The sequence below is a fragment of the Rhipicephalus sanguineus genome, chromosome 1 (assembly GCF_013339695.2).
Source record: "Rhipicephalus sanguineus isolate Rsan-2018 chromosome 1, BIME_Rsan_1.4, whole genome shotgun sequence".
Taxonomy (NCBI): domain Eukaryota; kingdom Metazoa; phylum Arthropoda; class Arachnida; order Ixodida; family Ixodidae; genus Rhipicephalus; species Rhipicephalus sanguineus.
The window spans coordinates 195,098,301-195,123,892 of record NC_051176.1 but is presented as its reverse complement, the minus strand read 5'-3'; the positions used below and the strand labels follow the sequence as shown (position 1 = coordinate 195,123,892).

The 25,592-nt window shown below is 43.1% G+C and overlaps 2 protein-coding genes across 3 annotated transcripts; one reads left to right on the top strand and one right to left on the bottom strand.

The window, feature by feature from the left end:
• Nucleotides 1-1,485: 1,485 nt before the first annotated feature.
• On the bottom strand, nucleotides 1,486-2,926 carry LOC119404949 (beta-1,3-galactosyltransferase brn). The gene has a single exon (XM_037671681.2). It carries the CDS (start codon nucleotides 2,878-2,880, stop codon nucleotides 1,588-1,590), a length of 1,293 nt encoding a protein of 430 aa, XP_037527609.1. The 5' UTR covers nucleotides 2,881-2,926; the 3' UTR covers nucleotides 1,486-1,587.
• Nucleotides 2,927-2,956: 30 nt separating this feature from the next.
• On the top strand, nucleotides 2,957-25,322 carry LOC119404934 (retinoic acid receptor RXR-alpha-B). 2 transcript variants are annotated; one of them, XM_037671662.2, is made up of 5 exons: nucleotides 2,957-3,101; nucleotides 4,112-4,373; nucleotides 6,510-7,177; nucleotides 13,801-15,342; nucleotides 18,189-25,322. In XM_037671662.2, exons 1-4 carry the CDS (start codon nucleotides 3,083-3,085, stop codon nucleotides 14,049-14,051), a joined length of 1,200 nt encoding a protein of 399 aa, XP_037527590.1. In that variant the 5' UTR covers nucleotides 2,957-3,082; the 3' UTR covers nucleotides 14,052-15,342; nucleotides 18,189-25,322. The 2 variants fall into 2 exon arrangements, with proteins under 2 accessions (XP_037527590.1, XP_037527581.1); XM_037671653.2 differs by lacking the exon at nucleotides 2,957-3,101 and having other exon boundaries at nucleotides 3,569-4,373.
• The last annotated feature ends 270 nt before the right edge of the window (nucleotides 25,323-25,592 follow it).

Here is a 25,592-nt window from a genome sequence, read left to right as displayed (position 1 = left end):
AAATACAAATTTAATAATTGCCAAGATTACACTAATCAACATTATAACTAAATTAGCACACATATTGCATTCCACAAATTGGAGCACCCCCATGTGTATGTATGCAATATATACGTAAAATGGGTGTAAAGAGATTTAGGTCGGTGTGGGAGGGTCAAAACTTATTTGCCGTATTCAGTGTCCGTGTGTTTGAGTTCTCGTGCTACACTCAGTTAGGCTCCTCATGACCTCAAATAAAAGTGCGACCCTGAAAAGGTGTTGGCCCCAGGTTCAAATCCTAGACCAGGAGAAATTTTTGTGCACTGAGAAGCTTTGTGAAATTTGTATGGATTTACTTTGTAGCGTATTGCTACAAACGGGTGTATGACTATTTGGCCCTTTCATTATCACTTTCTATTTTTTAAGAGGCTTCCTTAGTCTTATGACTCCATGGTTACTTTCTCACACTGGCAGTGAATAAATAATATCATTGAAGTTTCACTTCCACAAGGCACAAGCGCCACATGTACTGGCAAGTCAAATTAAGAGAATGTACTCACATATGCGGCATTCCAAAACAGTGACGAGTAAAATGCAGCCACATGGGTATATATAAATATGTCGGCTATAGAAAGCCCTACAACCCTGGATAATGTGTAAATGGCTGACCCTGACAATAATAGGAGTGGTCGGGAAAGTGAAGGAAGATGTAGTAAAGAATGGAAGATATATTGACCACTAGAATACGACCTTAAGTCAATCTTTAGCTGTTTTATACATGAATGTGCAACGCATTTTGGAGTTGGCACATTCATGAAACATTAAAGGAGCGCGTGCGTTAACTTTTAATGCATTTGCCAATATAACTTTGGCAAATGCATGACATTGCATGTCACAAAATTAAAGAATCCACTTGTGCTCATTCATTTTCTACCAAGTGCAGATATCGTAACTGCAGCAAACTATTTGCTTTAGTACACAAACACAGCCAAGATGAAGCTGCATACAGATATTAGGGAGTTTTTGAATAGGGGCCCCAAAGAAATAACATTGAGGCCACTGCACATGCATGAGACCCAAACAGCATTTGGGTTTTGTGTTGGGGACGTTATTTCTTGAATTTAGCGGGAGCCCCAAAGCCTGCCCCAAAAGCTTTGCGTCAAACAAACATGACGGCACCCACTGAAGCGACGGCACTTGGCCAAGACTAGAGTGACCTAGAATAGGGGGAGTGTCCAAAGCACCGCAGACCCTGTTCGAAAACTCTTAGCTCCTGCTTGATCCAAAGCGAGCACACGCAAAGGGCTTTGGGGCCCCAATTCGAAAACTCCCTAATAACATGATAGTAGTAGAGTCTGCTGTAATTTTAGTTCCCCACAAGTGCAAAGCGAAACTTTGATGCATTTCACCTTGCAAACAAATCCGATATGCATCAACATACCTGCTGACATGATACAGGCAACAGGTGCATGCATCGTGTTTGCTGGGTAGAAAGTGGACGTGCAACAGCAAACGTAACAGCCAACAAGAATTTATTGTCACAGTAAACAATACAACACAGTCCAGAGCTAAGGACAGTGTCACTGAAAACCTATGTGTACACTTTGGTCAAGCTTGGCCACGACTCTTTTGCTGCTCCCAAACACGCACTAATAATTCAGGATCACTGAAGCCATGAGCAGCCACCAAGCCCTCAAAGTCTTGTGGGGACTCGGGCCTGCCCCAGAAACGGAATGCGTCGCTATGCAACGGCTGCAGGCCGGCTTTCCGTGCCACAATAGCTAGGAATATGTCGTCAAAACGAAACGGACGCGTATACTGGGCCACTTGGTACAAATCTACCAGTGCCGGCTGGGAGAGCACAAATGCGCCCGCTGTCACGTAAGGCGGAAATCGCGAGAAGGGGTACTCATCCAACGATAAATACCATTTGCTCCAACGATGCCGCATAGGTCGCGATCGGGCGAATACATAGCCTGCCCAAAGACGACCATCTCCAACAAATGCTGCAGGTGTGTTCTCTTCTTCGGAGTCCACGGCCGACAAGCCCCACGGATTTCTAATAAATTTGAGCAGATTTTTCACGGAAACGTAGTAGTCATCGTCTACACACAACACGAATTCAGCTTTCTGACAGTGCTGAAATGCCCATCGGAGTCCCAGCATTGTTTTGATAGTGTTGTTGTAATAGGCGTCAACGAAATCTGCCTGAACGATGTCTCTATGACGAGCATACTCGGCGTCAACTTCGTCTTGCGTCTCCGGCTTGCCAGCGCCGAGCATGAAAATGCGCCGTATGACGACATCTGAAAATCGGGACTCGAAGCCCCAACTCCGACGGATGGCATCCCGCTGTGCTCTGTGGTTCAACGCGGACTTGACAAGTAAAAGCAGCCGCACAGTGCCGTTCACATCCGCACACTTGCGGTCGTTGCGAATTTTGAAGCGGTAGCTTTCGTAGGAGTTGATAGGCTGGACAGCAGGCGTGCGGCCATCCTCGAGAGCACGTAAGAGTTCGGGTACATCCACTTCCAGTGGGTAGGTAAATTGTGCGTAGGAAGTTTCCCAACACATTGTGTACAGTCCTGTAGTTTCGATGAGTAATACTACAGCGGAAGCAATGATGAGCCATTTCAGTTTCGGCGACTGCAAAGTCCGAAATAACCTAGCACGTCGAATCATGGGCGTCACACACTCACTACTAGTCATCCGCGCTGTCTTCACATCGCCGCAGTTCAGTATCACATTCGCAAGTTGTTTCCACGTGGGCCTTACAAACGCAACAACGGCTAAAATTAAAACGCTTACGAGGCCAACACGCAAACCAAACACAAAGACGCCTCCGAACACAAAACACGCCAGAACTGAGCAACGCACACACACTGCCGATGTAAGCGGCATGCCGCGGCCGCACCTACGTCAACGCAAGCAGGCGCTACTGGCACAATCTCATATACTTTCCCCAGATGGCGCCACAACGACCCAGAATTCCGCTTTGATGCCGTCGACTGGTCACTGTAACGACCCTGCAACTCAATAACTGTGACTTTTGGTCTGGAAACACAAAACGAATATGTCTACTGATTGAGCTCGACCCGAGTCCATGGCCACACAGGAACGAGGTGAGATGCACACGCCGTTAACATTTGGCGCATGCAGCAGACGCGCTTTTCCCTGTTGTTATTAAGTTCACTGACCCAGTAGTGTCGGGCTGATGTCCTTCAAGGGCGGCGGTCTATTGTTTATCGAATGAGTTTACAGTAACTTGTAACATCACTTATTGCCGCTGTATATTGCGACAATAGTGCGTGCAAGCAGCATATAAGCGTGCTTTCGCGAAATTTAGGAGCTCCGAGTTTACACATTCATGACAAGCAGCAAGTGTTAAGGAGAACTCTCATACCCTCAAATGCAGAAACCCCAGTCCCTTTCATGGAAATCCTTCTATTGCTAACGGCTGGAGTACGGCAGTGCTGCTATGCGCACTCGGGTAAACGGAGTTTTTGCAGCACGAGCGCGCGATCGCATGTGCAGATGCGGGCGCCTGTTCGTGGCGCTATGCTCGACAAGCCCACCTCGCTCAGCAGCGCGTTGCTGCCGCGCGTATTCACGGTCGAGGAGTCAAAGACGCGCGGTGTTCACTCCTGGGCCGCCGTTGCGTTCGTCACCTTTGGCGTGCCTCCCACGGGGGAGAGAGTCCGGACAGCTGCGCAGCGAGAGTCGGCTGTACTACCTGTACACGGTCGCCACTCAAGGACAACCGACTGGTCCCAAGGTGCGTCACTGCGCTTCCCCGGTGCCTGCGGCAGACTGCCACTCATCGGCGACCAGTGATCGCACAACTCTCGTGGTTGACTCGCGGTTGTGATCTCGTGAACCCCGGTCTCAAGGTCAAACCCGAGCATCGTCGACGTGTGCTCGCAGCCAAGGCCGCCTCGTGGCGCCTCCCCAGCTTAGATCGCGGTGCAGCAGCCGGTTCTCGTGTGCGCACCTGTTGCCGTCGGCATGTACAAGAAGGAGCGGCCGAAGCTTTCTGTAACTGCTCTGTTGTACGGCTCTGCGGGGCCTGCGGCCTCGTGGCCGACGCGACCGCTGCAGCCCCCTGATGTGTCTCCCCCGGGCATTCGCGCAGCGCCGGGCTTGAACGGCGGGCCCTCCAACGGAGTCTCGAGCAGCCTTCCGCCGCAGCCGTCTTTCCTGCTGAGCGGCTACGGCGCACCCTCGGCTAGTCGATCACCGTTGGACGGTCGTCAGCTGAACAACGGGCCGCCGGCCGCTCCGCAGCAGCAGCAAGCAGCCACGCGTTATCCTCCCAACCACCCGCTGAGCGGCTCCAAGCATCTCTGCTCCATTTGTGGAGATCGGGCCTCGGGAAAGCACTATGGCGTGTACAGGCGAGTGATTCCATGTGCCTTATGTTCGCTTCATGTTTGAAGCGCACAAAGTGTGCCTTCAGTTTCCACTTGGTTGCCAGCTAGAAGCGCATGTTACAATGCAATGGATTAAAAACTAGCAACAAAGTAGCATATGCAAAACAATGCGTGCCATTAACCTTATCCCAAATATCCCCTTAGTATTTGCTATATGAGTCATGCTGCCAGTAAACTGTAAACAAGTGGCCACCTAATTCAGGCCGACTCTCCACTTCAAAGAATGTGTTGACGAGTACCATAATGTTAAGAGCTAGATGTATGAAACAAAATGTTGAGTGGTCATGGTATGACGGACTTAACTACAAAATTGTGTTCTAGAATATGCTCATTCTGCACTATTATTCAGATATGGAGATTCACAACAAAACTTTGTACAGCCTTGAATCCTTGTGGTCTTGAAAGATGGGTCACAGTTAGACCTTGTGGAAGACAGGGTACTTAGAACATTGTCCGTTGCTTCTTGTTGCATGTTTAACTTCCAGTGAAATTTTTGGTGTATTGCTTACAGAAAGGCTCATGCAAGTGTAGGGTTGCCTCCTGTCTGGTTTTAGACTGGCCCAGCCGGTTTTTTAGGTAGCGGGCCACTTGCCGGTCCGCACCTAAAACTGGCCACCATTGGCCAGTTTTCTTGTCATAATATCGCAGTTCTTTATTTTCTGGGGCATTTTATAAGCCTCAGTTCAACAACTACTACAGTAAATATTTATCGTCAATTGCCAAAACTCTTACACTATTAGCCAACCAGTTTTTTTATTCCTTCAAGTGTAGCGATCATTGGAATAGAGCATAGTATTGTGCGTGTGAGTACGTATGAATGTCCTATATTTTTGTGGCATATGCATTGCATACATTTTAAGGTTTGTGTGTGTCTGTAACATCATTGGCCTGGTGTCCTCAGTCACAAAGAAGGGCGATTAATGGACGAAGTATGTGTGGTTCCTTTTCAGTGCAGCACATTCAGAGCAGTGACCAAAACCTCACTTACCTTTAGTACAAGCATCATTCCAATCACATGTATTTTTATCCTAGCCATTAGGCTAGTTGGTTAGTTCATTGTTTCGTTTTTGTGCACATGTGCATAAAGTTTATTTTGCTCAAGGAAAGCAGTTAGTTACATTAAATGGCACTGCATGCCAAATATTTAACATGGCATCTGTTGTTGAACCTTAGTATCATCTCTTGGTACCCCCTTCCCCCTTCTGAAGGGCCAGTTTTATTTTCGGGGAAAGGTGGCAGCCCTATGCAAGTCGTATTTCACAAAGCTGTTGGAAGAACTTTTTATTACTCACAAGCTCTCAAGAAGTAGACAACATGCACCAAATTATGAACCTACTAATTGCATATTGTTTTTATGTTTTTTTAATCAATAGCAATGCACTTATTCTCTTCTGTTATCTGCCAAGTTAGAACTTACATATATCCCGCTCTTATTAAAGATTTTTGTTGAGTCAGTAATTAATTTGCATCACAGCTTTGGAGATATTCTTCGATCTGAGAAGGATGCTCTTGCATATTATATTTCCAAGGTTCTGACCAGGCAGGACAGCCAGAGTTAGTGGATCTGAATGGTTTATAATGCAAAGAAAAGGTGTTTGAGCCCATCAGTATCATCTCTGAGCGTTTCAGTAATGTAGCCAGAAATTTTTTTCGGGGGGGGGGGGGTTAACCACCACCCCTAGCTACGCCCCTGGTGTATTTGACTTGCATTGGCGAAGTAGCTTCAGTTGCCCTAAAGTTCTCATTTACACTTTCCATGCAGATACTTAAAAGTCACAGTATTCCTCCTTTCATTGCATTTATTGGTGGCCATTTGACACGTTATTAGCTTTTATTTTTTGCTCATTGTTTCTGTTTATGTAATGATGGAAAATTATTGCAAGGTGCTCACTTTGTGAATGCTTAACATTAAAAATGTAGCATTGTGAAAAATTATTTGTGGTATTTGCTGTTCACAATACTTTTTGCATTGTTTTGGTTTCATTGTGAGAAGCCTTGTTTTTTCGCTTTTTTTTCCTTGAATGGTCACCATTCTTTTCAATTGCTCATCTGTGCTGGTGGTGCTTGTGTTTATCTTATTTGGCATTGTTCTGTGCACAGCTGTGAGGGGTGCAAGGGCTTTTTCAAGCGCACGGTGCGGAAAGACCTGACATATGCTTGCCGAGAGGAGCGCAATTGTGTCATCGACAAGCGGCAGCGCAACCGGTGTCAGTACTGTCGCTACCAGAAGTGCCTCTCCTGTGGCATGAAGCGGGAAGCAGTGCAAGAGGAACGACAGCGCACAAAGGACCGTGCCGACAGTGAAGTGGAGAGCACGAGTGGCGGCGCACCCCCCGAGATGCCCTTGGAACGTATACTGGAGGCGGAGCTGAGAGTTGAGCCACACACTGGCACTCTCTCCGAGAATGCCCAACAGCAGGACCCTGTGAGCAGCATTTGCCAAGCAGCCGACCGACAGCTGCATCAGTTGGTCCAGTGGGCCAAGCACATTCCACATTTTGAGGAGCTTCCCATCGAGGACCGCATGGTGCTGCTTAAGGCCGGTTGGAATGAGCTGCTCATTGCTGCCTTTTCACACCGCTCCATAGATGTGCGTGACGGCATTGTGCTGGCAACAGGCCTTGTGGTACAGCGGCATAGTGCTCACAGTGCTGGCGTTGGTGCCATCTTCGACCGGGTTCTTACTGAATTGGTAGCCAAGATGCGCGAGATGAAGATGGACCGCACCGAGCTTGGCTGTCTGCGTGCTGTGGTCCTTTTCAATCCTGGTAAGCAGTACTTATTGTTTTCCTTTCCCTGTCTCTGTCCTCTATCACAGATGAGCATTCTGTTTGGATAAATAACAATAACGTTTTCTTGCTCTTTAGTACCTTCGTTGTGCAGGCACTCTTGAGTGTGTTTGAATTACAGTTGAGCCCCACTCCGTCGTCGTATCTAAGTATGCTTCTTCACCTCTGCTCAGTGCAACTTTGCTTCATTAGTCATGACTGAAGGCTGCTGTTGACACCATGAAGCTTAGCTGGCACATACATTATAGTATGAAGAGTCATAAAAATAAACATCAAGAAAATAATAAAACAAATTTATTGCAATAATGTTTTTTTTCCTTAATATGCCAAATAAAGTTGCAAATGTGTACTTTCATTTGCTGCACACAATTAAATACATTTAATCCAAACTAGTACTGCACTGAAAGCTGAATGAATGAATGAATGAATGAATGAATGAATGAATGAATGAATGAATGAATGAATGAATGAATGGCATTTTTCCTGCACTGGTTTACCATATGAAAGTCATATTTGTCAACTACAGGTTTCTGTTTTCAGGATATTTAGCAGTATATGCCAAAGGGAAATATCCATAGGAAATTAATTGGCACGAATATCTCAATGAGCATTGACTCGGGCTTTGCAGCAGTGCTACATTTTAATCATGCTGGGCAATTTTAATGAAGGTCAACCGGATCAGAGCTGCTTGTGTGACAGTTATGCAACACTTCTGGATTCTGTTTTCACACCAGGTTACATGTAAATGTAACTGTCTCTTTGTTTTTTAAGCTTTCAAGTCATAAAATATACAGAAATATACACCTCCATGATCATTGCCTCTTATAATATGAACAGTGGCCTTAGACCTTGCGGACACGACAAGGCATACATATCTAAACTGTTAGTGCTGCCAGAGCACAAAACCTTTTCTTGCTTTATTGTACAGTGCTCAGCGATTGATGTGCAATACTTGGGAGTGCATGGCTGCTGGTGGTTTTTACACCAAAGACAAGCATTGGTGTCACAGATCTTATGCAGTGTGGTATACTATGAAAGCTAGAGCCTTTGTTATGATGCATGCAGATCTTATGCAGTGTGGTATACTATGAAAGCTAGAGCCTTTGTTATGATGCATCAATACTGTGCGTGATCCCCCACCATAACCACCACAAAAAGTGCCGGTCGCCATGCCTTCGAGTACTGCATTACAATCGCTGAGCACTGTACACCCTTAGTATGCAGGCATTTTCAAAGTTATCACAAACTTGTTTTGGTCAACCCGCAGGAAGGAACTATGTAATATTATATGCTTATTATTCTTTGTAAGTGCAAATATTTTTATTTATTTTTCAATGCCTTTTTTTCCTGCCTTCATAAGGGACACAAGACTTTCGTCAAGCCATTCTTAAGACTTCTCTCACATTGTATCTGGTATATATGTATGTATGATGTCAAGTAAACTTTGACTTTGACCTCTGATTTTGCCCCTTGACAGTCGCAAAAAAAAATACATTTATGACGTACAACAAGCCTGGACACATGCATTTACAGCCGCAGGCACTATGCAAAGGAAAACCTAACATTTTTGTTAGAACAATGATTACTTGTGATCTGTGGTCTAAAATGGGGCATGTTTACATGTAGCAAGTCTTCCCGTTAGTCTCGGTGCAAGCTACTACGTTTCTGTGTGGGGCATGTGTGTTTAGCTGCTGTTATTATTTTAAAGCAGTTTTAATGTTTTTTTTTTTTTTGTATTTCTCAAAAGGGGTACATGCGCAGGCCAGGCAAAAAAGTTTCGCTGTTCGGTATTGGGAAAATACTGACTTTAATTTAGACACACAGCTCAGATATTTAGGATGGGAACCTGCTGACCTGTGAAGTTCTTTTCAGGAAAGCTGTCACTGCTTCTTCCTGCTATTATGCAAGTCCTCAAGTCATGTCTCCATGCAAAAAATTACTTTAGATTAGCTGAGGTATGCCCCATGAATGCAGCCTTCATCATGGCTGTACGGCATACCTGCCATGTCTCCCGGATTACCCGGGAGACTCCCGGATTTTGAACGTTTGTCCCGGTTGTACGGGTCATAGGAAAATCTCCCGGAAATCCAGTTTTGCCCCACGCATCCAGTGCTTTGTCTGGCCACGTCTGGCCACATCCTAAATGTGCTGTAGGTTATATCAGTCATTAATATTTCGTAGATGATGCGTTTGTGTACATACAAAATCTTGCCCGACGAAATAACTGGTTAGCAAGCGACGACAGGCCTCGCACGCGGAGCGATGTTATCGCATGTGCCCTTCGCGCCACGGTGATGGCCGGGTCATTTCATCTCTGCTTCAACTGCGTTCTCCCTAGCGCTAGTGCGTTTTTACTCGCACGTGAAACAGACGATGCGTAAGTGATGTTATCGGTTTGGACTCTGTACAGATCAGCAGCGACTGCAAAATCCCACTGACAGTGTCCATATAATTGCTGTCGCAGTACCCCCCCCCCCTGTCTGTTGAGTAGATCTCCCGGATTCCGTTTCTCCAAACTTGGCAGGTATGCTGTACGGCATACTGCTGGAGTGGTTGTTAATAATGCAAAGACTGGCATGTTTGACATTGCCAAACAATATTGCAGTGTCTTGCTCAAAAATGCTGGATTTATATAGTGACAATGGTGGTGTTGGAACCACTTCTGATATAAAGGCACTGATCTGTAGCGTTGCACTTCTTATCGTTCTTTTCTGGGTGCATGCTGCGAGAAAACCATGAGTATCAGTTTTTTTTGTTAGCTATGTTGTACCAAGACAGGAAGAAAAAAAGGTGAAAAGCATGTGCACTGCTGTCACACATGTTTGACACTTGCTTTGCATCTTTCTTTACCTTTTGCACCACAAATTTGAAACAGAGAAAAAGTAATGACTAATGATGTAGCAGACTAGGAATTTTTAGCACAGTGTTTTGAAATGCTATGCAGAACTGGATGTCCGAATTTCCACAATTATACAAGTGATTATTTAGACAATCAATTTTCACTAATTATGTAAATGTTGACAACAAATAAAATTTACCAGTATATGCAAGGTGACCGATAATAAAATGCCATTGGTTCCGTCTTTGTACCTCATTGCACTTTTTTTTATTATCTTTGAGTTTTCTGCGAGACACTGTGTTTCATTACTCTGGAAGTCTTGTCTTAGATTTGAGCTAGAAGTGCTACTGCAAGCTTCAGTCATAATAATTAAACCAGTCCAGTTGTAAACAAGCCTGGCATAAATATTCATCATTTAGTCTAAAGAAAAAGTACCTACTCTTTCCTTCAACTTCCTAAAGTCCGCATCGCGCTTTTGGCAGCACTTATTCAGTTATGCATCACAACTAATCCATGCGCAGCACTTGGCTAAAGGACTGTCAGTGGCTAGACTACGAAGCAATAAAATCTAAGTGTGAAGCTGTATGTGCAGAAACACATGCCTACGTGCTAGACTACGAAGCAATAAAATCTAAGTGTGAAGCTGTATGTGCAGAAACACATGCCTACATTAAGCAGAGACAAAATAGCTGAGTAGATAATCTGTCTTATATGTACACCTCATATGTAATTTGTCTTATATGTACACCTGAGGAATGGTATAGATGGTGCCCTTTTCTGTCACTGAGTTCAGCTGCAGTCGCAGTTAACAGTTTGCACCAACAGCTACTGATGCAAAGGCGTCAATAACTATAACTTGTATAGTTCCACTTTCTGCACTCTTTGTTACAACTTTTCTTTCCTTTTTTTCAGCATTAACAATTCTGCAATAGAAATCTTTTCAAAACTTTTTGTGGTTGAACAGACATCACAAGACGTCACTATTAGTACTGTTGATGCTGAATGCATAGATGTGTGGCCACTTGTTCAAACATGGTTATTGTACACGGACAGGCTAAAACTGTTTACAATGACTTTTTCTTTCAAGTCATGACAAGTATCCTTCAGTACGAGGAAGTCTTTTCACTTTGCACTGGCACTTCTCATGTGGAAGTCAATGCGAGATGAGTGTTGCTGAAGAAAGAGATAAAACGCAAATTCTCACGATGCATAAATGCCTTCTCGATGAAAAAGGAAATGAGATCTTGGGAACCATTCAATGACAAAGGAAATTAGATCTTTGGAAGCATTCAATGACATTGCTTGTCTCATGAAGAATGAAGGAAGGTGCAAGAGTGGGCTAGCGTAATTGACACCAGCCCTACAATTTTTATTTCATGGGCTCTCAGGGTTAGGCTTCAGTACATTATTCCGCAAATATCATTACAGCTACATTTTCTATGCAATGCATTTGTTTATTCAACCTGTTCAAATGTAGGTCCCCTTTAATGAGTGAAGGAGGTAAAGACATGTTTTCCTAGAAATCTAAAGCATGGGGTGCGGTTCGCCGTGTCGATGGAGCGATACCATGCGCTGTTGAACTGCACGACTTTTTGTGTGCTGATGCCGACCTGATCGTGCACGAAGAGTTCAGCGACGACGTTATCATTGAAAGTGCGCGCAAAGAATATGAGAGCGAGGATGTGAGTGAGGAAAGCAACAATACGCAGGAAAGGCAAGTAACTTCGCGTGAAGTTCTTTATGCTTTTGATATCATTTGCGCTTTCTTCGGCGCCCATGACGACGAAAAGCTATGCAAAGTTTATTGAGCTGGGAGGCTCGAGCCGTCAAGCTTCTTCACAGCAACATGAAAAAGAGCAAGATTAGCAACTTCTTTAAATAATCAACGTTTCCTGCACAAACTTTACAAAAAAAAAAAAGAACTGAAGACAGCTATGAAGGATGTACAAAACACATCAGCACAAACTAACAACTGTTTATTACATAGATGGACATGAAATATCTACAGTGACCACACGCGTGCACAGAACTGCTCAAGCTACCAACGCTCCCTGTCCTCGTTTATCAGCTCAATTTATTACATAGATGGACATGAAATATCTACAGTGACCACACGTGTGCACAGAACTGCTCAAGCTACCAACGCTCCCTGTTCTCGTTTATCAGCTCAATTCCCGTTTGGCTACACACGGGCCCTCTGCTGCCATTTTTATAGTGAAGGCTTCGACGACCTCTCTCTTTGTCTGTTTGTTCGACCTGTTCACAATTTCAGTTTCTTCAAACACAGGACTACACGGGCACCTGCTGCAGTGTGTCGCCAGATGCCCTGGAGCTTGTAGGAGGTCGCAGTTCTAACCAACTAGGCCATTGTCAAGTTTTTCTTTAAATAAATTTTGGTTGCGCAAAGTAATTGGTGTGCATATTTTTCTATTATGCGACAATGAAATTCTGACAAGAACGAACAAAAATCGCTTTCCCGGCCATTTCATTATTGAGGGGTTCGACTGTATTAGCCTGAACTGGGATGGTTGTTTACACTTACGGAATAACATATTTGTGACTGTTATGAAGAGAAAACTATTTGTATGGGAGCCCTTTCATCCTTCATTGTGTGCTGTGGGACCTTCAAGTCTAGGCATTCTCCTTTCCCCATTTTCCTCTCTTTAAAGATACAGTTGAAACTTGATTTTATGAAGTGATGACCATGCTAGGATTATTTTGTTAAATAAGGAAGTTTGTAAGATCAAGAAAGGCATTTTTCGGTCCTCCGAAATGTAAAATTCTTCAAAGAAGGGAAAACAGCACTGAATTTGGGACGAACACAAAGGGAGACAGACGATGACAGGCGCTGACTTATAACTGATCTTTATTTCTCTGAAGTAGGCACATTTATACCATGTCAGTGAAAACGCACGTGACTGCCATTAACGTGCTATCATCACTCTGACATCAACATCATCGCATCACCACTCTGTGTCACAAACAAGCGTGAATCATCTGAATGATAAATAGTCAATTTCTTTTTGAGAGAGGGCCAAGTTAGCTTCGTTGCTTCAGGTTGATGATGACGTTGAACCCTATGGGTACCTCCCAGGTAATGGCAATTTCTTCGTTAGATTGTGAATTTCTTTTTGAGAGAGGGCCAAATTAGCTTCGTTGCTTCAGGTTGATGATGACGTTGAACCCTATGGGTACCTCCCAGATAATGGCAATTTCTTCTTTTTGAGCCTTTTTGAGAGAGGGCCAAATTAGCTTCGTTGCTTCAGGTTGATGATGACGTTGAACCCTATGGGTACCTCCCAGGTAATGGCAATTTCTTCGTTAGATTGTGAATTTCTTCAAATCGAGCTTTGTTAGATGAAGTTTTAACTGTATTTATACGTGGTCGTGAAGCTCCTTGCAGTTTTGCGTGAAGGGAAATGGGCACCGCTAACTATGCAAGTATTTTTAGCAGCACTGCAACTCAGTGGCAATCCTGCGCTATGGAAGTTTTAACTTGCCTCGAACATGGCTTGGCCTAAACTTGATTATGGCTGCATGGATAAAGCTTTCTTGCAATAGCCTTTTTAACAGATTTTAGTTCTTCCAGAGTAGCGAACACATTTCACTGTTTGTTAAAGAAACTTCTAAGTATGAGAATGCAAAACTGAAAGCAGTGAAATAGTGCACAGACATCATCATTCCTTCTTAAAACTTAGCAAGCTATGACTGTGTTAAAATCACTTGTACTGAAAGTGGCTGATTGTACTTACTGGTCACGCAGAGGCGAAGGGTCTACGCAGCACTACCCAAGTGGAGGCTCTAAGGGAGAAGGTATACGCTGCCCTGGAAGACCACTGTCGACAACAGTACCCCGACCAACCAGGGCGCTTTGCCAAGCTGCTTTTGCGGCTTCCAGCCCTGCGCAGCATCGGCCTGAAGTGCCTCGAGCACCTCTTTTTCTTCAAGCTCATTGGAGACACTCCAATCGACAATTTCCTCATAACTATGCTGGAGACCCCATCTGATGCGTGAGGAACTGTGCTGCGTAGACTCGCTGAGAAAAGGGTACGCCCATGCAACTTATTTGTTTAATGTTCGTCCAGTTACCTCAGGGCGAGATCAGGGCTCTGGCTTCACAACCCTGTGTCTCAAGTGTGAGGGGAAAGAAGCTCTGTGATGCCATTTTCTTTTTTAGCATGTTGACTATTGGCCTGCAAAAAGAAAGCTCCCCATCACTTCTCTGCATATTAGAGGTAACAGTAATGTGATATGTTGTCTAATGGGGCTTGTTTTAGGAATGGAAGATCTTTAAAATGTAAAAAACAAAAATTACATACTTGTCATAAAGCTGTCACTCTTTCAGATCCACTTATAATGTATAGGTTTTAACATTCACAGGGTATTAATTTCAAAAATAGTTTTCTTTGGGGGGGGGGGGGCATATTCTTAGTTGGCATGTTGCTAAACATACTTTTATAAGAGTAGTTTGAGCATGTTGGTAGTAGTGATACATTTAAATCAAGTAGTACAGGATTAGGGACAGGAGAATAAGAGTACGCACTAAAAGTGTTTGCTTACAGCTGTTCTTATTCTTTTGATGTGATTTTATACAGAACCGATGTGCAAGCTTGACTCTTTTGTGGACAGTGCAGTTGAGCGTTTAAAACGTGCACTGTTAGTCAGGCCTTGCTACATTTTTAGTTTTATTAATCATCAGCAATAGTTGTATGCACTTCACCCTTACGATGGCCGATTTATTCATGGGTCTGTGCTACATGTCAGAAAATGTGGCATTGTTTTTGGATCTTGTTTCACTGCTCTCTCATGCTATTTGTTTTGTTTTTGTTTTTTTAATTCAACCAGAACATTGTGCATCACAAGTCAGCACAAACGTCATTGTTTTCCATTGTTGAGAACTTTCAAAGGTTACCATTTCCATAGGTTCTTTTTTTTCTTAGTGCAGATTGCAAAAAACATTGTTAGCACCCTTTTTTCTTGCGCATGCTGTTAGTGTATGTTTGGCACAGTGTTGGTTGTGCAGGCATTTGTGCAAATAATTGCCTTGGAAAGCACTGCAGCAAAAGTGGTAAATAGTAGTGAACCTCTCTACACACTCAGTGCAGTGCCTGAAAGTGTCAACCATTTGACAAATCTGGGTAATACCTTGCAATGCCGTTGAAGCAGAAAAGGTAGCAAGCCTGAGTGGCCATTATGTGTGTGTGTGCTTTTTCTCTCTCACCTAAAGGTCTGGGTTATTTTGGGCTAACTTACCCAAGTGATTACCAGAGGCAAATGTCTCTTTTACACAGACATTGTATTTAGGGTGATTCCACGAGAGATCGAATATGCCTGTCCGGTCGCAATTTTTGTTTTGCCTGAGTTTTTTATATGTTATGTGGGCACATTCGAAGTGCACGGAACCGAAACTTTTATTTCGAAAAAACGCTACCAGCGCGCCTAAAAAATATTTGAAGGTGGCGGCGCGGGCCTCCTGTTTTTGCTCACTGCAATGTTTTCGGATTTCACGGCCGAATTTAGCGCGAACTATAAATGATGTGTAGAAAATTCTTTTGCTGGTTTTAATACACATTACTGTGAATTACATCCATGCTTTTTTTATGCCGTCCTCAAAAAGAAGAAAATGTGAAAAAATGGCAAACACGGCCGAAATCAAAAAAGGGTCCTAAGTTTGAGGCGCCTTGGCGCCTTTGCTATTTCAAACAGAAACTTGAAAACAATGTCAAATATAGAAAAGAGCCTTTGCAACATTTATACGGAAGATCATTTTCCTACAGGCAGCGCAAAAAAAGAAAAAAATAGTTAAGGAAGGAAATTTTTTGAAAAAAGTACATTTTCAAAAAATAAAATAAAAAAAACTCCAGTCTCAATTTTGACCACAATTTTTTATCAAAGAGCGCTTATGTCAGTGAACACACGGTTTTAATATCATATGTCCTCATTTGCTTTGTTTACGAGATATAACTGGCCAAAATAAACCTTGCTGTGTGTGCTCACTTCAGTGCGACTGATGGTTGTTATCAGCTTGCATTGTGCGTAAATCTCAGTTTTAATTATTCTGCTGCAGCAAAACCTTGCTCTGGTGGCTTTTCGTCAAGAAAAATGTGTTCTCAGATTTTGTGTCTAGCGTACGCGGGGGTGCGCTGCTGCCGCTCTCTAAAGGCCTAACGCGTACGCAGTTTGCAGCTTACAACCTCAACTTACCCCGCCAGTATTCGCTAATCAGAAGCACACGAGACACCGCGAATACATGGTTTAGGTCACTTTGTCAAAACTCTCCTTGCACACAGAATAAAGCATCTGTATGCAGCGAAGGCCAACTTAATCTGTAACTAAATGCCACAACCAGCAGGCACACTGTTATGCAGTTGTTTTCTCACTGCCTGCTTGCTTCCCTTCCATTACGTGCATTGTACGCTCTAACCATCTTCCCCATTCGAGGCACACTGTGCCTAAACAACATTTGTAAAAAGTTAGCTGAATCATTACCGAGCCGTTCGTTTCACTTACCGCTATCACGTTTTGGGCGTCGCAGATAACGTCTTCCTGTATCATCTCGACCTTTACCTCAGCGTTTCAACAGCCAGAAAACGTGCGGTGCGGCATGATTAAGCCATGAGTGGCCGAAGCTGCCCAATTGCTGATATTTTGTTGCCACTTTACTAAAGTGATTTCCCACGTCGAGGACAGCAGAGGTCATTGGTGGCGCCAGACGGGCATTACCCTTAGTTTTGACAATGAGTGTGGCCTACAAATTAATTATTACAGCCCAAAGCGCTTAGACACCCTTAGTCATAAAATGTTAAACCGTGAGCAGTTCTGGAAAGGCATTCATGACAGCTGCGCAGATGTGAGATAATTTGTGCGGCGCCGTTCAGTATAAACGTTTCGACTTGCTCTATAGGTCTAGCTGTTCACTACACGTGGTGCGCGCGGCCCATGGCTACGTCCGATTATTCTGTGCCGATTTTTTATGCGTTCACAAAAAGAAGATTGCTGAGGAAAACATTTTCGTTGCGCAAATTTTTTTTCTTTGCTCTTTTTGTTGTTGCCTACCTCCAGAAGCTACTATCATGTGCTGAGGATCTTCGCGACACCTGCGAAGTCTGCTTGCATTGCTTTACGCTCCTCAAGGAAAAGCTGTCTACATCTAACCGCGATGAGGTAGACCAGGAATTTCTTCAGGAAGAAGAAGCGATTGATATCTTGAACAGGCGCGCCCGTCTTTCCTCTGATGATTGTAGGCGAGGTTGTAGGCTGCAAACCGTTTACACGTTAGCCATTTAGAGGGCGGCAGCAGCCCACTTTCGCACACGCTAGAACTAAATAAAATCTGAAAACACATTTTTCTTGACGAAAAGCCAACAGAGCAAGGTTTTGCTGCAGCAGAATAATTAAAACTGAGATTTACGCACAATGCAAGCTGATAACAACCATCAGTCACACTGAAGTGAGCACACACAGCAAGGTTCATTTTGGCCAGTTATATCTCGTAAACAAAGCAAATGAGGACATATGATATTAAAACCATGTGTTCACTGACATAAGCGCTCTTCGATAAAAAATTGTCGTCAAAATTGAGACCGGAGCTTTTTATTTTATTTTTTGAAAATGTACTTTTTTGAAAAAACTTCCTTCTTTAACTATTTTTTTTTCTTTTTTTGCGCTGCCTGTAGGAAAATTATCTTCCGTATAAATGTTGCAAAGGCTCTTTTCTATATTTGACATTGTTTTCAAGTTTCTGTTTGAAATAGCAAAGGCGCCAAGGCGCCTCAAACTTAGGACCCTTTTTTAATTTCGGCCGTGTTTGCCATTTTTTCACAGTTTCTTCTTTTTGAGGACGGCATAAAAAAGCATGGATGTAATTCACAGTAATGCATAATAAAATCAGCAAAAAAAATTTTCGACACATCAGTTATAGTTCGCGCTAAATTCGGCCATGAAATCCGAAAACATTACAGTGAGCAAAAACAGGAGGCCCGCGCCGCCACCTTCAAATATTTTTTTGGCGCGCCGGTAGCGTTTCTTGGAAATAAAAGTTTCGGTTCCGTGCACTTCGAATGTGCCCACATAACATATAAAAAAACTCAGGCAAAACAAAAATTGTGACCGGACAGGCATGTTCGATCTCTCGTGGAATCACCCTTTAAGCAATCTCACATAATCCTTCAATGACAAAAAGTGCTGCTCGCAATAGATGCAGCGAAATTATCTATATACTAAGTCCAGCAGACAGACATTATTTACGTACACACAAAAACAAGAATAGCTTTTCGAAACATTCTCAATAATTATAATTTATGGGGTCTTTGAGTGCCAAAGCCACGATATGATTATGAGGCACACTGTAGTAGAGGGTTGCACAAATTTCGACCACCTGGGGTTCTATAACACGCACCTAAGTTTAATACGCAGGCCTCTAGCACTTCGCCTCCATCGAAATGCGACTGCCGCAGCCAGTATCAGACCCATTTCCTTCGGGTCAGCCGAGCACCATAACCACCGTACCACCACGGTAACTTGGAAACATTCTTGGTGGTCTCGTATTTACCCTGTTCTACCTACAGTCTGTAGATTCTAACTTTTTCTTTTGAATGCAACAAACATAATAAAATTTTATTATGTGGTTGCCAAGAAATATTTCTTTTGTCCCATGTATATATAAGAGCTCCCTAGCCAAAGCTTCTTTAATCCAAGACTTGTAGCAGCAATGCACTCATCAGAAAATACTTAAGAATTTTCAAACAACTGCTTGTTTTTGGCACACATCCGCGTTTAATTTCTGGTCGGGCATTTCTGGTTGCTATGATGCACATCTGTCACCTCCAATGCACAAGCATTGACTATGAGATTTTCACATGAAAAACGGAAGCAAGGACATTTATGTTCAAAGTGCTCGCACTGCTCTTGGCGATCCTTGAGGCCACAAGGCCACCTGTTGACTCCTTTTTGGGTAACCAGGTGGCAGGACGCACAGCCCACTCTGTAATACAAGTCCCTTACGTAATGAAAACCAGCAGTTTTCAATCGACGGTTCTAATGAAAACTGCTGGTTTTCATTACCGTTGTGTCAAACAAACAAACGAGCCCTCAAAATTCTCTTCCTTGAGTCCCTTGTGTAGGCTTTCTAGCCGCTGGTGTTGTGCACACAGTTTTTTTTTTTTTTGTTGCTGTTGTTGTTGTTCCTCGGGCACGCATTTCAAAGAGATCAGTCGGAGCGGTGAGTGGTCTATTGAAAGTGGTGGGTGGTAAAGCAGAGTGCTGGGTGGCATTTCCACTGCCGCCCACTGTGTAGAGAACCCTGGCCGATACTAACATTGGCTGGCTAGTGCCTACACTGCACTTGCCAGCCTATGACCTCCTCCAAGGTGCTTCTGCCTAAAGTGATGCTCTGGTGCACGATATAAAATTTGTGTTTGTAAACAGTCGGCATGTAATAATTTAAGCCATTTGACCATAAGCACATGCAGCAGTTTCAATTGTCTGCTTGAGTTTTTCTTTGCGACAGCAGTAAAGCTTCATTATATTTAAATTGCACATCATAGATTGTTACAGAGAGGCTAAAAAGACATGGTGTTCTATCGGCTTAAGGTTACCAACTGTTTAATACATTTGAAATAGAAAATTTTGTTCTGTTGAAGACTGTCGCTATGAGGATTAACTATGTTATCATGAGCATTTTGAGCTTTCTGTGTCCATGCTATAGTCGTATAAAACTTGAGAAGTCGGGAGAGGCCCCACCCAAGCAATTGAAGCACGGCATCTGATTGCCTCTGTGACTAAAGAAATAGTCCTCTGCATGTGCTCGGCAATGTTCCCCAAAGGCCTTCGGAGAACATTGCCAAGTGCATGCTGTTGTATCCGACTATAGGATCACTGGCCGTCTGGCTCATGGTGTCAGTCAGGAATGTGCGCCCATTGGTTCAGGCTTGTGTGCATCTGCATTTGTGGAGGAAATCCCGCAGTTGTGACATTGCTAACACTATCACCGCCCTTTACTTCCCAGCTGCCAGTGCTACATCTTTTTGCACAAAATGCATTACATGTGCAGAAATTTCATCACATGGATGTGAAATTTTCTCTTTCTTGTGGCTTAAGCAAGTTTTACAAGCAAGAAGCACCAGTGCTGCACTACATAACAAAACTATTCAAATATGAGTGTACACAGCTGCACAGAGCTGAAAAAATGTTTTACCATCCGATATTGTGTCACTATAATGGTTCTTTAGGACAGCTGGCAGCTGGGATTTGGAGTGAAATATAAGAAATGCGCTTCAAAGGGTAGGCCTTTAAAAACATGTCTCCCTTTTTGATAAGCAAGCACATCCTAATGAAATTTTGGCTGACACTGATCTTGTGTTATAGAGATTTTATTTATTAAAAAATAAATGCAAAGGCATTTAAGTTGAAATGAGGCATTCAGCGAACTTACTTAAACATAAATCAGCCTTTACTCTCTTTTTTTTTTATGACATCAGTTGCCCTTATTTTATAGGTGTGTGTTATGTTATACAAACCTAGCTTTTATTGGGGCAGACTGTGACAAATTTTTGTCAAGCATGCTGGTTCTCTTTTCTCATGGCCATCCCAGGTTGACTGGATGCAGGTAAATAAGTACTGCAGTTGCTTGATGGAACTGTTTACCATAACTTATGAATGATATGGGTGTTGGGAATCTCAGTAATATCGCTTGCCCTCCTTAAATAGATCCTTCTGGTAATTGTAAAGCTATGTTTTCTGCAATACAGTTTGCCCCACAAGCACAATTTGCTCGTATACTCTTGCATGGAAGATGTCTCTTGTGATTGAACCGTGCGCAAGAGAGGAACCCCAGCATGTGCAGCAAGCAGTTCTATTTTTATTCAAACGATGACCAGTGGTGCCATTGCCGTATTTACTCGAACCTAGGCCGGCCCCGATTCTAAGGCGACCCCCGAAATTCGCAAGGCCAGAAAAAAAAAAACTTAATCATTGTACTCGAATCTAAGCCGACCCCCCCCCCCCTCCCATTTTCGCACATCGTCTTTTCGAAAAAACATCGGCTTAGATTCGAGTAAATACGGTAGTTAGGCAAATGTGTGTTGCTGAGAAGCACACATGCTAATTACGAAAGGACTGTTTACATGCTGAATGTGAGTGCGCAAGGTTTGATTCACAGTAGTCGGCTGACACTCTCCACAAAAATAATAACTGGCCTCCCCCCCCCCCTTTTTTTTTCACTCAGTACAATGCAGAGGAAGAAACTACATGTGTGTTTATGGCATACTAGGCATTACTTTATTTGCTGTCTTACTTTGATCAAATAGATCTAAGAAGAAGCAATGGCACTTTATCAATTGGTCAAGTTTGGTGGCTGTGCACTTTCCATATGTGCAGTTTTCTCTCTTTGTATAATTAAAAATTGTGCAAAGGCCATACATGTTTTCAAAACTAGCTATCGTTATGAAAAATCTGCAAAATAGGAACGCTGTATATTGGGGCGTCATTCGCAATGGCTTTTGTTATTGATGCAGCAAAAATTGTCCTGGTTTTATGCTATCATAACTTCAGTGCGTTAAATCTATGACTCGCTGCCTTTTAGTAGCTCCAGAGGTCATATTCTGTATGAACAGAATTTCACCCTTTGAACATGTCAGTTATTTTTTCTTTTATGTTAATAACAGCAAAAAAAAATGGAACATACAAGAAGAAGCTTACAAGACAAGCGCTCGTCCTTTAAGCTTCTTTTCCTTTGTCACTTTTTTTTTTTGCTGGTATTATGATTGTGTACCAACTCAATGTTCTACAGTTCATTTTTTTTTATGTATATGTTATTCATGGTGGGTTATGTCTCCCATGGAATTGCTAGTTACATGTAGTGTATATGGCAGCTCTCAGTGCACTGCTTGCACTTACCGTGGTAGTGTTTGCTTCTGTACCTGGCTGTGAGAAAAGAAAGCACATAAGTGTTGAAGGGGTCCTGAACCACTTTTCCAAGTAATCATCGAATGACCTCAGTATCGGAGTTTATTGTCTCATGAATCAATTACCATAAAAATATTTCGAATTCTTCACAAATGAGCAGAGTTACAAACATTTGTTGCGTGCCTTTAGTGCTTTCTCTCTTCTTTTGTCCCAACAAGTGCAATAGAAGCTAGACAGAGGGGGATGACAAAGGAGCAAGAACCTACATCAGCGCATGTCATGAACTTGAACATGCGTAATGAAACACGTTCACTCACTCCCTGTGTGATTCCAGTGTGCACTAGTGTCGCTATTTTGTAATTTAGCACACTATAGAATGTGGTGCCAGCATCTAGTGGCACCCCATGGCAAGAAGCTCATCTGATCCAAACACCGCTCTTGATTTATGTCAGCTATCGGCCAATAGCAGCAGTCTGCTAACCGACAAAGTATAGCAGACTCCGGCAGCTTCGAAGAGAGTTAGGACAGGCCTCTGTACAAAGAGAGGCCGCTTGAGAAAATGGCAACTTAGTGCTCCGCTTGTAAACTTTGTGCTGCAGACAACTAAAAAATTTGGCTGAGTTGTTTATAGTAGTGTTTGCTGTTCGTAGAAGCTCAAGGGATGGTTCAGGACCCCTTAAAAGGGGCATTTACACTTTAGCGTGTGTCATGTTCGCCAGCCTTCATGAAGCAACTCTCCTATAGGCACAACTGTCTCTGCACAATGTTTGTTTTAGTTATGTATGTTAACCGGTGAAGTAGACATGTTAAGGCACAATAGTTGGTGTATTTTTAATAGTAGTATTTTTGTTTTTTGTTGTTGCTTGTATAGCATTTACTACCGGTGTAACAGTCAGAAGTGAGTGGAAAATAGTTCTATGTGAATCCTGCACTGCTACATTATTCTGCATTGTAGAGCAGTGACTTTTGTTGGTGGATTTCCAGTGCACGCATGACAGTCAAGTACGGGCAGCTTCAGATGATTCGTCACAGCTGGAACTGTCTTGTAGACAATGTACTGTGTTGTTAAAATGCAAGGATGTAGCCAGCTGAAATTGCTCTTATTTCACTGGCTCTTGCTTGTGTTTCTGTGTTGTTATTCATATGAATTTCTGGAACTGTGATCTGCAGGCATCATTGACAGTAATGTAGAGATATATCAGTGTGCAAGACTGCTCTTGTAGATGCAAGTACCTCTGTGCAACTATAAAGTGTGGTGGTGTAGAAAAGTTGTAGTTTTTGAGCACCTACTACTTGCTTCTCATCTGTCAGGGCTAATTTCTACATTATGTCCCTCTAGACCAGGGGTCGGCAACCTTTTGAGGTGGAGGGCCGAGTTGCATGAAGCCGACACTGCGGGCGCCGCATGGCAAAGTGAGGGGGGGGGGGGGCGGGGCAGTGCTACACAGTCAAAGAGAAATAATTCAGTGAATTGACAAAAATGAAAGGCTACTGGAATAAAAATATAGAAATCATGTGTATTTTCAGCCCGCATGTCACAAAGTTCCAATTTACAACCACAAGTTACAGGCGTTAACCCCAATGGAGGTCGAAACTGCTATGTTGGCCTTCAGATAAGAAATGACAAAGGGAGGGGGAGGGGTTCTGGCGTCGTGCCAGAGGCCGCATAATACCGTCCCGTGGGCCGCAGGTTGCTGACCCATGCTCTAGACGATGTGGTCTGGGCAATTTATTTGTAAAGGTATAGCTATGTGTGGTAAGTTGGATATATGCATTGCTTGAAGCAGAGAATCTCATTGCTTGTCTTGTGGAGTTCGGCTGATGCTTTCCTTCCATATGTGGCATGCATTACTGTGTGTAAGGACGCTTCTTCACTGATGGTAACATTCATTTTATACAGCCCTTTGACACGTCAGTGTGTGAACATTTCCTTTTATTCATAAACCAGTGATTCTCATCTTATACATAGACCATGTCATTCATGTGGTGCACAGCACTTGAGTGCTGTCAGCTTTTATTCTTGCCACAACTAAACTTTACATACTTGCTCTCAGAGACCCAAGGCGGCAAACTGAACTAACATAACTCCCTCCCCTGCGTGCCACAACCCCCCAGTGCACCACGTTGCTGTTGCTTCACTTATTTACCACCCCTCCCCCCTTCTTTCAAAAGTGTTTTGCTTCTCTCTGGCATGCTGCTGCTTGATTTTCTTTCTCTCTGTCACTGTTATACTTTTTAGATTTTTGTCGCTCTCCTTGAGTCCAAAGAGCACGGAAAAGCACAAAATTGCACAACTACCACAACATATTGGCTTCTTTCATGTGTAACCAACCCCTTCTTACTTTAGGCAAGCTTCTGCTGATACTTCCCTCTAAGCGCTACTAACCAAGTGAACTCCACAACAGAAAAAGGCAGAGTAGGTGGCAAAGAGAGCTGCACTTCAAAAAAAAAAAGAAGATTCAGTGAGAGATCTTTGTTGGTATGCTTAATTCTATGTCTATGGTTAATAAGATAATACATTCTTTGCTGAAAACAGATACAAGGGAGTAGAATTTTCATTAGCTACTATCTGGGAAATATGTAGGCCCAGTGGCCTACTTACTGAGAGCAATAAAAGTCCTTCACTTGTGTGCACAAGATCTGTCAGTGTGAAAAATATACTTGCCTCCTGGTAAGCCTATGCCATGCAACATTTAAATAATGACTGCAAGATGGTAATGTTATCATGCAAAGTTTCAACCTGAACACTACTGACCAGGCAAAATTCTTTTTTTTTTTATATATAAAAAGAGTGGAATATACTGCATGCAGATTTTAATGTGAATAGCATTGTTCTTTGAAAAAGACAGAGTTCCCAGTTTGTTTTTTTACATGGTGTTGCTGCTCAAAGCTCGGCTCCCGAGCTCAAATGTGCTGGCTACTGGGCAGCACTCATCAACCATGATAGCTAGTTTGTGGTCCCAGTGGTGCGACTTATCACCTGTTTGTCTTGCTTGTTGTTCATGATGTTTCTTTGTTGCTCTGCGTATATGTGTGCTTTTATTTTTCACACTCATGTACTTCACGAAGAATTCATGGTTTACACCAGCATGGAGTCGTTGTGGTTGTCACCTTTTCACATAAGCATCTTGTAGATAGAACTGTTATGTTGTGTGGGTGCTCTATTGAGGCCCTGTCTTGGAGCTTTCCACTTGTTAATTATGTGGTATCAACACCCCATGCTTTTCTGTTATTTTCTGTCATAGTAGATTTTACAGTAATATTCTTGTTCGACACTGCCCTGTAGAAGTCCATCTGATTGTGCCAGCACTCATGCACAGAAGAGCATTAATGTGGTGCTCAGCGGCAGCCGAGTCTGGCTCAAGTGATAAGTTAGCCAAGGCTGGCAGCACTATAGCTGAAGTGTCTTATTATGCATGAAAAGAAAAAAAAAAGCTTCACAGTTCTCATCTGTCTGGCTTGTGACCCTTGCAAGCAGTTTCTTGGCAGAGTTCTGCATCATTGTTTTGTACACACGACAGTTATTAAAATGATTTAAACATCTAAGAGTTGTGTGTGTGCTTTCCTGGAATTTTACAGTAAAGCAGCATTTGTGGCTATGGCCTGATGCAACATTCACACTGGTGGTTACATGTACTCGTTTTTCTAGGG

Excerpts from the sequence above, each read along its gene's own strand:
- LOC119404949 (XM_037671681.2), bottom strand. The coding sequence starts at position 2,880 with ATGCCGCTTACATCGGCAGTGTGTGTGCGTTGCTCAGTTCTGGCGTGT.
- LOC119404934 (XM_037671653.2), top strand. The coding sequence starts at position 3,985 with ATGTACAAGAAGGAGCGGCCGAAGCTTTCTGTAACTGCTCTGTTGTAC. Across the intron at positions 4,374-6,509 it reads AAGCACTATGGCGTGTACAG|CTGTGAGGGGTGCAAGGGCT; the intron begins GCGAGTGATTCC and ends TTCTGTGCACAG. Across the intron at positions 7,178-13,800 it reads TGTGGTCCTTTTCAATCCTG|AGGCGAAGGGTCTACGCAGC; the intron begins GTAAGCAGTACT and ends CTGGTCACGCAG.